The following is a 12,922-nucleotide window of genomic DNA, read 5'->3' on the forward strand; positions in this document are numbered from 1 at the left end:
CCACATTGACTCCATTGTGAAAAAGTCCCAGCAGAGGTTGTACTTCCTTCTCCAGCTGAGGAAGTTAAACCTGCCACAGGTGCTGCTGATCCAGTTCTACTCAGCAGCCACTGAGTCTGTCCTCTGCACTTCAGTAACTGTCTGGTTTGGTTCAGCTACCAAGTCAGACATCAGAAGACTTAAAAGGATAGTTCGGACTGCTGAGAAGATTACTGGCGCTCCCCTACCCACCCTGCTAGAACTGTACACATCCAGAGTGATGCGAAGGGCTGATAAAATCACTCTTGACCCCATTCACCCAGCACACTACCTTTTTGAACTGTTACCCTCTGGCCGGCACTACAGAGCACTGAGCACCAGAACTGTCAGGCACAAGAACAGTTTCTTCCCTCAGGCCATTCACCTTATGAACATTTAAACTGCCCCCCAATACTCTCCATTGTGGCAATACAATCATGTGCATATTTAACTATTCTTTCACATTTATATTCTATTTATATTTATTTGACATATCCTACCTCTTCTGCCCAATACAGTAAATTACCTTGCACATAACTGTATATCTGTATATAACATATTTGAACAACATTATTGCCCTCCTGTAGTTTCCTCTTTCTCTCTCTCTTTCTCTCTCTCTTTCTCTTTCTCTCTCTCTCTGTCTCTCTCTCTTTCCCTCTCTCTCTCTCTCTATATATATATATATCTGTTGTATCTTATTTTTCATTCTTATTTCACTGGTTATGTATATATATTTATATGTATATTTCAAATGTTTGTATGTATATATTGTATATGTATATTTTTTGTATTCTCTTTGCACTGGAAACTTCTGTCACCATGACAAATGTGTGTGTGTGTGTGTGTGTGTGTGTGTGTGTGTGTGTGTGTGTGTGTGTGTGTCAGCATACTTGGCAATAAAGCTCATTCTGACTCTGATTATAGGAAATTCTGTTTGTAGTCTGTGTTGACACCCTTGCTGCTAAACTAATTTCCCCTCGAGGGACAATACATTTGAATTGAACTGAGTTGAATTGAGTTGAAATGTCACAGTGTGTGTAATTTTCTCAGCGCTGGTCAGGGTGCACCAAGCACAGTCATTAGTGGCTATGAGCAAGCCCTTTTTATTTAATAATTTTAACATTTTAACTATGGATTTTAATTTTCTCATATAGAAGCAAACATTACAATTACTAGATTCAAACGATTATAAATCATATAAATGCCTACAGTGAGACAAATTCCACCCTGAATTTGAATGCATTTCAATGCAGGACTCTGCTCGATGAGCCTTGCAGCGCCCCCTCGAGGAAGACACTTTTGTTCCACAGGAAGTGCTTGGTGAAGCTCCACCCGCGCATCCGTCATGTAACTACACGGGAAGGCGGGCGAATTTGAAAACAGCGCAGATTCGTTTGCATCTACGGGACAAAGTTGTGGACTTTTCTTTTTAGAATATCCCAGACAATACTGTCAAATTTAGTCAGGTGTACGTAAAACAAAGATACGCCTCTGTTAGTATACTTCCAGCGTTTTCCCCCCACTGTAATTGGCGTATAATCAATGTGTCATTGGGTTAGCTCACTGGCTATCAGCAATCTGCCATAGTTCCTGGATCTGTATTTTGTTGCAAGATGAGCAACAAAACCCCTCGATCAGCGTCGGCTGGTCGGTCGAGGAAGAGCAACGACCAAATCAGAAGTAAGTGTTTTTACTTTGAAAATCACACTTCGATCAAAATAGCACTGAAAAAGCCACAGTATATGGCATGTTTTAGGTAGTAACAACGCAGCATGCTTAGCTGACTTTGTAATAACATTCAAGGATCTCACACCTAATGTCAACGCTTTTTTGTTGTTTATATAAAGAGTCAAATGGAGCCAGTCCTCCAAGACGGAGGTCTTCCAGGTTGTCTGCAAACGATGAAAACCTGCTCTCTAAAATTGTGGTGAGTTACAGCTTTACAAAATCAGTCACTAATTCTTGAGCGCGGAGCCATATTGGCCACAGAACCGCTAAAATGTGTACTATTTTGTCAAATATTTGTGATAAGCAGCCATTCACTTCTATCAATTAATTAATGAATGAATTTTGAAAACTAGATGGTTTCAAGCTCATTGTAAGCTACAGTTGAAGTCAGAAGTTTACATACATCTTAGCCAAATACATTTAAACTCAGGTTTTCACAATTCTTGACATTTAATCTTAGAAAACATTCCTTGTATTAGGTCAGTTAGGATCACTAATTTATTTTAAGAATGTGAAATGTCAGAATAATAGTGGAGAGAATGATTTATGTCAGCTTTTATTTCTTTCATCACATTCCCAGTGGGTCAGAAGTTTACATACACTTTGTTAGTATTTGGTCTCATTGCCTTTAAATTGTTTTACTTGGGTCAAACATTTTGGGTAGCCTTCCACAAGCTTCTCACAATAAGTTGCTGGAATTTTGGCCCATTCCTCCAGACAGAACTGGTGTAACTGAGTCAGGTTTGTAGGCCTCCTTACTCGCACACGCTTTTTCAGTTCTGCCCACAAATTTTCTATCAGATTGAGGTCAGGGCTTTGTGATGGCCACTCCAATACCTTGACTTTGTTGTCCTTAAGCCATTTTGCCACAACTTTGGGGGTATGCTTGGAGTCATTGTCCATTTGGAAGACCCATTTGCGACCGAGCTTTAACTTCCTGGCAGATGTCTTGAGATGTTGCTTTAATATATCCACATAATTTTCCTTCCTCATGATGTCATCTATTTTGTGAAGTGCACCAGTCCCTCCTGCAGAAAATCATCTCCACAACATGATGCTGTCACACCCATGCTTCACAGTTGGGATGGTGTTCTTTGGCTTGCAAGCCTCACCCTTTTTCTTCCAAACATAATGATGGTCATTATGGCCAAACAGTTCAATATTTGTTTCATTAGACCAGAGGACATTTCTCCATAAAGTAAGATCTCTGTCCTCAAGTGCACTTGCAAACGGTATTCTAGCTTTTTTATGGCGGTTTTGGAGCAGTGGCTTCTTCCTTGCTGACCAGCCTTTCAGGTTATATCGATATAGGACTCGTTTTACTGTGGATATAGATACTTGTCTACCTGTTTTCTCCAGCATCTTCACAAGGTCCTTTGCTGTTGTTTTGGGATTGATTTGCACTTTTTGCACCAAACTATGTTCATCTCTAGGAGACAGAATGCGCCTCCGTCCTGAGTGGTATGATGGCTGCGTGATCCCATGGGGTTTATACTTGCATACTGTTGTTTGTACAGATGAATGTGGTACCTTCAGGCATTTGGAAATTGCTCCCAAGGACGAACCAGACTTGTGGAGGTCCACATGTTTTTTTCTGAGGTCTTGGCTGATTTCTTTTGATTTTCCCATGATGTCAAGCAAAGAGGTAGCGTTTGAAGGTAGGCCTTAAAATACATCCACAGGTACACCTCCAATTCAGTACACCTCCTATCAGAAGTTAATTGTCTAATTGCCTTAAGGCTTGACATCATTTTCTGGAATTTTCCAAGCTGCTTAAAGGCACAGTTAACTTAGTGTATGTAAACTTCTGACCCACTGGAACTGGGATATTGTCATAAAAAGTTAAAAAATCTGTCTGTAAACAATTGTTGGAAAAATTACTTGTCATGCACAAAATAGATGTCCTAAACGACTTGCTAAAACTATAGTTTGCTAATATGAAATCTGTGGAGTGGTTAAAAAATTAGTTTTAATGACTTCTACCTAAGTGTACGTAAACTTCTGACTTCAACTGCTGAAGTGTCTTCAGTGTTATAAAATATGAAAAAATAACCATATTTTTCATCACACGTGTAAATCCAGTTGCCATTTTGTTTTTTGGGTGTTACTAGCAACTAATGTAACACAAAAAATATAAACACTATCTTGACAACTACACAAAGCCTGTGTGACATTTAACTCCTTCTGTCAGGATAGTTGAATTCTTTTCTTTAAAGATACATATTTATTTCCTTACATCCTAACTTTAATATATATTTTAATGTCTATGAAATATTGAGTTTCATGGTCTGAGGATTGGGGTTTTATCTACAGTTAGTGAATGATAATGTCAGAATTTTGATAGGATAGAGAGAAAACACTAGGGTTGAAAATAGCCACAGACATCACGATTCGATATTTAGTTGCCGATTCTAAATGTGTTGCGTTTTTTTTTAAAGTATTGTGATTTGATGTTATATATTGAGCTCTGTTAACACCCCACCCCCCTTTTTTTTTTTTTTTTACATTTTTTTTAACATTTTCTTTATTTTTTTTATAGAAAGTAAGGTTTATTGAAGAACACGTGTCTGACATAACTTTTTTTTTACTCTATAATACAGAATTTGCGGGTAAAAGGTAGGGATGAGCAAAACTACGATTTTTCATTATCGACTAGTTGATGCGTTGTCTGAGTTATTAGTCGACTAGTCTGTGCTAAGCAACCCATATATAATAAGGCTGCTTTATGTCCATGTGAGCCCAATCAGACGTATTTCAAAGGGATGTTTGGATGCTAAGCTCGGCACTTCAACAAGGTAACTAAAGGATATTCAACAAATAAATGGGCTTAATAACTACAAGCTTACTGGTGTGGAACTCAACACAAATATAGCTTTTTATATTACAGTTTCATTCTATTAGCATATTAAGCAAAATGTGTAATTTAAAATACATAATATATATACATCAGGGAGATGATTTAAAAATAGTTTGTCTGAAGGATTGTGATTTGTAACAGAATAATTTTTTCCCCACTCTCAAAAAAATACAATCAAACGCTAAATTTGTGGTAAGAACATTCTAGGGATCTTGTCAGATTTGTTTTGGGACATGTTTTGGCCCATGTCTCAATGCAACAGTAAACATGGTGGTTTAGTTTCTAACTCTCTATAGTTTCGATAGATGTGTAATATTACAATACATCTTTTTTTACAAGGCTCCACCAGTGGCTGTTAAACGGTCGATCACTGTTCGAAAAATAGCACCCAGGAAAACTCGGGTAAGTCTAACAAACTTCCCAATGTCAATTTTATTGATCACATACTGTACAGTGGCCTCAAAAAGTATTGACACTCAAGCCACACCAGAGTAACCACATTTGTATAAGTTGTATATGTTTCACTGTATACCACAAATACATAATCTTCTAATTTGGAAATGGTCTTCTAGGCCCTGTCTGACAGTAACAAGGAGAATGTGGAAAGATTATCTGAAGTGGCAGTAAAAGTGTCCAAAGTCATGACATCATCCCCAGGTGTCGCAACTGTACCCAAGACTGCGGTCCTCTCGCCCATCCTGCCCCCTTCTTCTCCATCATCTCAGTCAAGAGAACCTGAGCAGGACCCCTTTTGGTCCAAGAAAGTGCGGCGCTCCTACAGTCGGCTGAGTTTTGGGGAAAAGTCCTTTGAAAGCCCCAAATCTCAGCCTGCTGCTTTTTCTTCTCCTAACAACCGGGAGACCATGTTTGGTTTTGAGAGGCTTCAGACACCAGAGGTGATGCGTAAAACAGAACGGTCTGGAAAAGCTCCTCAGGGCTCTTCATCATTCAGTGTGGGTTCTTTTAACATCTCGGCTGCTGATGACGGCGCATCCTGCCCTCCTGAAGTAGATCCAAACATCCCTGGTGTGTGCCTGGTGAAGAAAACCACCAGGAGGAAGCGTGTGCAACAGATCAAGGTAAGAGTGAGTCAGGAATGGACATGGAGATATAAAACATCTCATTAAGTGTAATTTCTGCACCACTAGCCACACCAAACGTAATGGACCCTTTTCACAGACGTGTTTCTGCCTTTAACAATGTAAATGTAACTTTTTTATATTTCCAATTTTATTGTACTTTGTATTATATTACCCTGGAATACATTTAAAAAAATCAGTTACCATAGCTGCGATGAGGCTTCTAACATGCTGCTGATGGAGTGACAGAAAATTTGGTCTGTTTCTCTCTTCTTACTGCTGTAATCCAGCGCTGTATTTTATCTTCTTTTGCAAAGCTGTGAAAGCATAATCGTTTATTTTTTTCTTTTGCTGTTGGAGCAAATGGGTAAGCAAAAATTACATTTGCTGTGGTCCCCCATTCACTGCCATTCAAGTTTAGCCAACTATGACGACTTCCGGTTCGTGGCACAAGGACTTGTGAAAAGGGTCCACCGCTAAAATAAAGGAAGGGAGGGTTGGGAACTGAGAACCAGTTCTAATTCGGAATCAGTTTCATTTAAATAATTATAATAATAATAATAATGGAACCTAGGGAGTAGGCAATATGACCAAAATCTTATATCATGATATGAGTAATTTTAATTCCCAATAGCAATATAAAGTATAACCCAATATAATTACATTTCTCTCTAAAAAAAAAAATATAAATGTGTGTATATATATATATATATATATATATATATATATCAATACGATTTGGTTTATATATTAAATAACCGTACTATAATGCCTATTTTTGAATAAAACAGTCTGTGAATTAAATACTTATGAAAACAACTTCCTTTTATGTATTTTTCTCTTTATTTGAAACTTGAAAAACATAGTTTGGTTTTAAATCAACTTTACCATAATGCTAAATTTCACATTATGCCACATTTCAGTCTGATGTTGTTGATGAGTATTACTATTATTGTTATTTTAAACTTTCCTCCAGAAACTCGATATCTTCTCAAAGCAATGTAACAAAGGAAATAATACATAAGTAAAAACAAAATATCCAATGAATAGGGCTGCCCCCTAATAGTCGACCAAACATTAGTCGTTGAGATGAGTCTTGGTCGACCAAGTTTTGATTGGTCGGTTGGTCGTGGCGAAGTCACGCAGTCAGTGACGGACAGACATGATCGTTTACACGGCTGGTCCATGCCGTAATTAATAATGTCGGACAGGAAATCCAAAGTGTGGGATAATTTCGAGGGTAAAGGATGACCCCAAGAAGGTGACATGCAAACATTCATTCATCGACCTCAAACATGGCTTATCATTTGAAACATGTAAGTTACCTAACGTTAGCCACTTTGCATGGCCGCTCGCTCTAACATTAGATAACCTATCTATCAACTTCCTCTTAAAAAAAAAAAAAAAACACAATGTTTAAGACATTTACATGACCTTACACATTGTGTTAAGAATAATTGGTGTAATATTGTGCATGTAAACACTCACTGTTGCTTTGTCCTGTTGGGATGTTTTGATAGTACAACAGGGTTTACACTTGGTGGGAGAATTAACAAATGGCTCACTTATAGTTGCCTCTGCATATTGAGTAAAGAGAGAGGATGAATCGGATTACTGATGAATCAGTTTAAATCTTTCAAAATTAATGTCCTTTTTCTTTTCTTCCAGATGTCGGAATTGGATGTTCTTGCCGCAAAGATGAATGCAGAGTTTGAAGAAGCTGAACATTTTGAACTGGTCGTTGAATGACATTTGCAAAGGTCTACATGCGTTCAGGACATTTTATATACATCATAATTGTCAACATATGGCTTAATTAGTGTTAATTTCTCTGAAAGACTGCCCACCATTTCTTCGTGTATTCAAAATCTTGATTCATTTAAACTGAATTATTACAAGCACATTTAAGAGATTAAACAGTTTTATCGTTTTTAGAGCATGTAATTGGATAATTTTACAACAATACAATTATTAATAAATCGGAATAGCATTCAGAAATTTCACCAAAGCAAAAAATCTATGTTGAATGTTGTCTATTAGATTATTTCGACATTTATCTTATTTGATGGTTCAGATTGGCTAACATCTATTTAGCCCAACTCTTTTGTTTTTCTTTTTTCTTTTCTTTTTTTTTTTTTTTGTGTATTTCTAATGTTTCTTAAATGTTCTGTCTTTTGTTTATTAATTGTACAAATTTTTATCGCCAAAATATCTCTGTAGTGGTCTTTTTTTATTTTATTTTTAATAAATTTCATTTTGACAGGCTGAGTGATAGTTAACTTTGAGTGTGCAAGTGTGCATTATGTTGCAAAGAATGTTGTATATACTGTTTCCTCTAGGTTACATTAAAACTCTTAAAGGAACTGTTAAGTTTGATTACGTCTTTTTCCAAGTTTATGATCTATCAGATATAAGTTGTTTGTGTATATTTTAACAGATTGGCATTAAAAAGATAAAATGGTTTGACTATACAGTTGTGCTCAAAATTTGCATACCCTGGCAGAAAGTTTGGATTGATTTTGGAAAATCAATATATATGAAGCCATTTATTATCACATAGTTGTTTGGCTCCTTATTAAATCATAATGATAACAGAAATCACCCAAATGGCCCTGATCAAAAGTTTACATACCCTTGAATATTTGGCCTTGTTACAGACACACAAGGTGACACACACAGGTTTAAATGGCAATTATAGGTTAATTTCCCACACCTGTGCTTTTTTAAATTGGAATTAGTGTCTGTGTATAAACAGTCAATGAGTTTGTTAGCTCTCACGTGAATGCACTGAGCAGGCTAGATACTGAGCCATGGGGAGCAGAAAAGAACTGTCAAAAGACCTGCGTAACAAGGTAATGGAACTTTATAAAGATGGAAAAGGATATAAAAAGATATCCAAAGCCTTGAAAATGTCAGTCAGTACTGTTCAATCACTTATTAAGAAGTGGAAAATTTGGGGATCTCTTGATACCAAGCCATGGTCAGGTAGACCAAGAAAGTTTTCAGCCACAACTGCCAGAAAAATTGTTCAGGATACAAAGAAAAACCCACAGGTAACCTCAGGAGAAATACAGGCTGCTCTGGAAAAAGACGGTATGGTTGTTTCAAGGAGCATAATACGGCGATACTTGAACAAAAATGAACTGCATGGTTGAGTTGCCAGAAAGAAGCCTTTACTGCGCCAGTGCCACAAAAAAGCCCGGTTACAATATGCCCGACAACACCTTGACATGCCTCAGCTTCTGGCACACTGTAATTTAGAGTGACGAGACCAAAATAGAGCTTTATGGTTACAACCATAAGTGCTATGTTTGGAGAAGGATCAACAAGGCCTATAGTGAAAAGAATACCATCCCCACTGTGAAGCATGGTGGTGGCTCACTGATGTTTTGTGGGTGTGTGAGCTCTAAAGGCATGGGGAATCTTGTGAAAATTGATGGCAAGATGAATGTTATCAGAAAATACTGGCAGGCAATTTGCATTCTTCTGCACGAAAGCTACGCATGGGACACTCTTGGACTTTCCAGCACGACAATGACCCTAAGCACAAGGCCAAGTTGACCCTCCAGTGGTTACAGCAGAAAAAGGTGAAGGTTCTGGAGTGGCCATCACAGTCTCCTGACCTTAATATCATCGAGCCACTCTGGGGAGATCTCAAACGTGCGGTTCATGCAAGATGACCAAAGACTTTGCATGACCTGGAGGCATTTTGCCAAGACGAATGGGCAGCTATACCACCTGCAAGAATTTGGGGCCTCATAGACAACTATTACAAAAGACTGCAAACTGTCATTGATGCTAAAGGGGGCAATACACAGTATTAAGAACTAAGGGTATGCAGACTTTTGAACTGGGGTCATTTCATTTTTTTCTTTGTTGCCATGATTTGTTTTATGATTGTGCCATTCTGTTATAACAGTTGAATATGTTTTTTTGCCTGCTCACTCGTGTTTTCTTTAAAAATGGTACATATATTACCAATTCTTCAAGGGTATGCAAACGTTTGAGCACAACTGTAGATGCAGATGGTTAGAGGTGGAAAATGCTGAGTAGAGTTTTCTGTCAGAAATTATTTGCTGCAAGTCCTGGTATTGCCATGTCACACCACTAGAGTGAGTGCTTGATAATAAATGTCCTTGTATGTTCACGTTCTCATTTGATCTTTTTTATTATTATTATTCCATATATTCCTACAAGATTACAGATTACATTATTTTGCATTGAAATGTCAGGGATCTCTATATTAATATAATATGTCAACATGATCCATCAATCTATAATCTAACAGAACCCTGTGCATTTGGGTGAAATGGATAAGTCTAGGTTTAGCTGCATGTTTAGCCTGTATTTTATTAAATTGAATTTAAGAATTTTTAAAAATCATTACGCTTTTGTGACTGGAAAAGTTTAGTTGGATATACGGTTCAAATGATGGCATATTCCTCTAATGTAAATGATCTCCAATGCTCCAAATTATTGAGTTCAATTGATTTAAAATCTGGACCATTTCAGGGAATAACCTTTGTTTCCAAGCTATTCATAGTTGCTGTTCATATTTGGTAATTTTCTGCTGGAAATTAGTTCTTTAGCTGACTAAAACAGGTTATTTAAACGGGTCTTTATTTGCAACAACAAATAAGCTTTTCAGTTCCTCCTGCTGAACCACATCCCAGATCATTATGCTGCCACCAACATGCTTCTTCTAGGTCGATGGCACTAACAACACCAAAGTCATTGTCTGATACCAAAGTGTCTGCCAAATGCATCAGTGTAAAATATAATAGGGATGGAGTTACCTGGGTGTTGGGATGTGAAGTGTCTTCCTTCTAGAGAAGTCTAGTCTGCTTTCCATGCTGAAGCCAAATGCAGAAGAGATTTCTGATATCTGAACAGTTTATCCCATTCCAGAGCTTTGAAACTGCAATGTTAGCCAGCCTCTTGCTAACTTCTCTGCAATTTGTAAGTGCAAATTGTGCCACAGTTTTCCAGTAGATATACATATTTTACAGAGGACATTATGGTGTCCAATAAAAGTTAAGAATCTTTTAATAACATTTTCCACTTCTCCTTTCTCAAAATTTCATTGGTAGCTCCTTGGTTTCATAAAAGCAATTCTGATCTTATCTGCTGTTGTAGTTGTCAAACCACACAACGTCAGTGATATTTATTGCGCAGTCAAACAATTCAATATATTAGATTCAAAATCAAAAAAGGTGTAGGCTACTTTTGTTAAAGGGATAGTTCACCCAAAAATGAAAATTCATTATTTATTCACCCTCATGCAATCCCCGATGTGTATGGCTTTCTTTCTTCTGCAGAATACAAATGAAGATTTTTAGAAGAATATTTCAGCTCTGTAGGTCCATACAATGTAAGTGAATGGTGCCCAAAATTCTGAAGATCCAAAAAGCACATAAAGGCAGCATAAAAGTAATCCATACGACTCCTGTGGTTTATTCCTTGTCTTCAGAAGAGATATGATAGGTGTGGGTGAAAAACAGATCAATATTTAAGTTATTTTTTTACGATCAATCCCTTCTTTCACATTCTTCTACTTTTGTTTTTGCAATTTGCATTCTTCGTGCATATCACCACCTACTGGGCAGGGAGATGAATTTCTAGTGAAAAAGGACTTAAATATTCATCTGTTTCTCACCCACACCTATCATATTGCTTGTGAAAATATAGATTTAACCACTGGAGTTGTATGGATTTCTTTTACACTGCATTTATATGCTTTTTGGAGCTTCAAAATTTTGGTACCCATTTACTTGCATTGTAAGGACCTACAGAGCTGAGATAATCTTCTAAAAATCTTTATTTGTGTTCTGCAGAAGAAAGTCATACACATCTGGGATGGCATGAGGGTGAGTAAATGATAAGAGAATTTTAATTTTTGGGTGAACTATCCCTTTAATATTATTTAGTATGATCTCTCTATATAGAATACCACATACAGTTTAGATAGCTAAAGGTGATTAATAATTATGTATTTTTATTTTTAATATAATTCTGTACAAAACTACAATACTTTAATACAATAAATACAATATTGTATTTGGACATTACAAATAATTACCTCTACAGGAGTCTGAAAACATTACATATATGATTACAGTACAGCATAAAAAAATTAAAATAAAAAATCAATAGTTTCTAAAAAAAAGTTGGCAATGAATTCAACAAATGTCCTTGCATGCATTTCCAGTGTTATATAATAGTAGGAAGTTGATTTTTTACTAACGGCTCAACTGTGATCGAGCCTGCTTCCATTTTTTCTTTTCTAGAGGTTAAAATTCAGTGCAATTTGACATTGATTATGGTTGGATGCATGAACAGTGTTACATAATCTATCATTGATTGTTTTTAGCTTGGAATGGAATGAACTGATATAGGAAATACATCATCAAACCCTGGACATCAAAATGGAATTTTGTGCAAAATGGAATTTGATGATATTTACATGCACCTTGTTTTTGTGAGCAAATTTTCAATATAAAATTTCTATTTTTAATTATAGTCAGTCAGTAATATGAAGCATTCAGTCTAACTGAATTTCAGAAATCATTTATGTAGTTATAAGCTTTGCACTCAAGCCAAATATGGTTTAGTTGCTGTTTCATAAGGCTTCATTGATGTTTTTGATGTTTATGACAAAAGTGCACCAGTGAAGAAGATGGACTGTGATGGCAAACATATGCTCGTGAATGTGGATTATACCACTATTGTAAATTCAAATTGATTCTGAATGATACCACCGTCATCATCAGCCCTGTTGCATTAACATAACACATGAGGCATTAATACAACCCCAGGCCTGAAGCAAAGGAAACTATGCATCAATATCTGCACGTCAGGTTAGAATTTTATGTTTTCAAACAACAAAGTTGTCAAATCATAAGGAGAGCACAATTAATATGGATGGGATAGTAAAAATGACTGTCATTTAGTGAAACATTTTTACTTTTACAATAATTATAAATGATTTCTTAGGACCTAAAAAAATGTAATATATATCATGAGGTATGTAATGTATTTCATTTGATGCCTCAATGAAAAACATTATCAGCCAACACCAGCACCCACCATGGAAAATAATCTCTCTTTTTAAGAGTTCTTTAAGCTGTAAATTGATGTTGTTGCCATTGCACCACAAATTTGCCATGGGCATTTCAGCCAGTGAGATGGGAATTATTGATATTTGGTGCTCACACTTTGGTGATGTCTGTAGGAAAATCAG

General features: G+C 36.6%; 1 protein-coding gene across 1 annotated transcript; it reads left to right on the plus strand.

Moving 5' to 3' along the window:
• Nucleotides 1-1,372: 1,372 nt before the first annotated feature.
• LOC127421059 (sororin-like) lies at nt 1,373-9,779 on the plus strand. Its single transcript, XM_051663795.1, has 5 exons — nt 1,373-1,698; nt 1,866-1,945; nt 4,943-5,005; nt 5,176-5,682; nt 7,351-9,779. The coding sequence occupies exons 1-5, from the start codon at nt 1,632-1,634 to the stop codon at nt 7,429-7,431; spliced, it is 798 nt and encodes a 265-aa protein (XP_051519755.1). The 5' UTR covers nt 1,373-1,631; the 3' UTR covers nt 7,432-9,779.
• The last annotated feature ends 3,143 nt before the right edge of the window (nt 9,780-12,922 follow it).

This window comes from Myxocyprinus asiaticus, chromosome 3, assembly GCF_019703515.2.
Source record: "Myxocyprinus asiaticus isolate MX2 ecotype Aquarium Trade chromosome 3, UBuf_Myxa_2, whole genome shotgun sequence".
NCBI lineage: Eukaryota > Metazoa > Chordata > Actinopteri > Cypriniformes > Catostomidae > Myxocyprinus > Myxocyprinus asiaticus.

What these genes read in the sequence shown, in the direction of transcription:
- LOC127421059 (XM_051663795.1), top strand. Translation starts at nt 1,632, where the DNA reads ATGAGCAACAAAACCCCTCGATCAGCGTCGGCTGGTCGGTCGAGGAAG. An exon ending in ACCTGCTCTCTAAAATTGTG is followed by an intron (nt 1,946 to 4,942) that starts GTGAGTTACAGC and finishes TTTTTTTACAAG; the next exon opens with GCTCCACCAGTGGCTGTTAA. An exon ending in AGCGTGTGCAACAGATCAAG is followed by an intron (nt 5,683 to 7,350) that starts GTAAGAGTGAGT and finishes CTTTTCTTCCAG; the next exon opens with ATGTCGGAATTGGATGTTCT.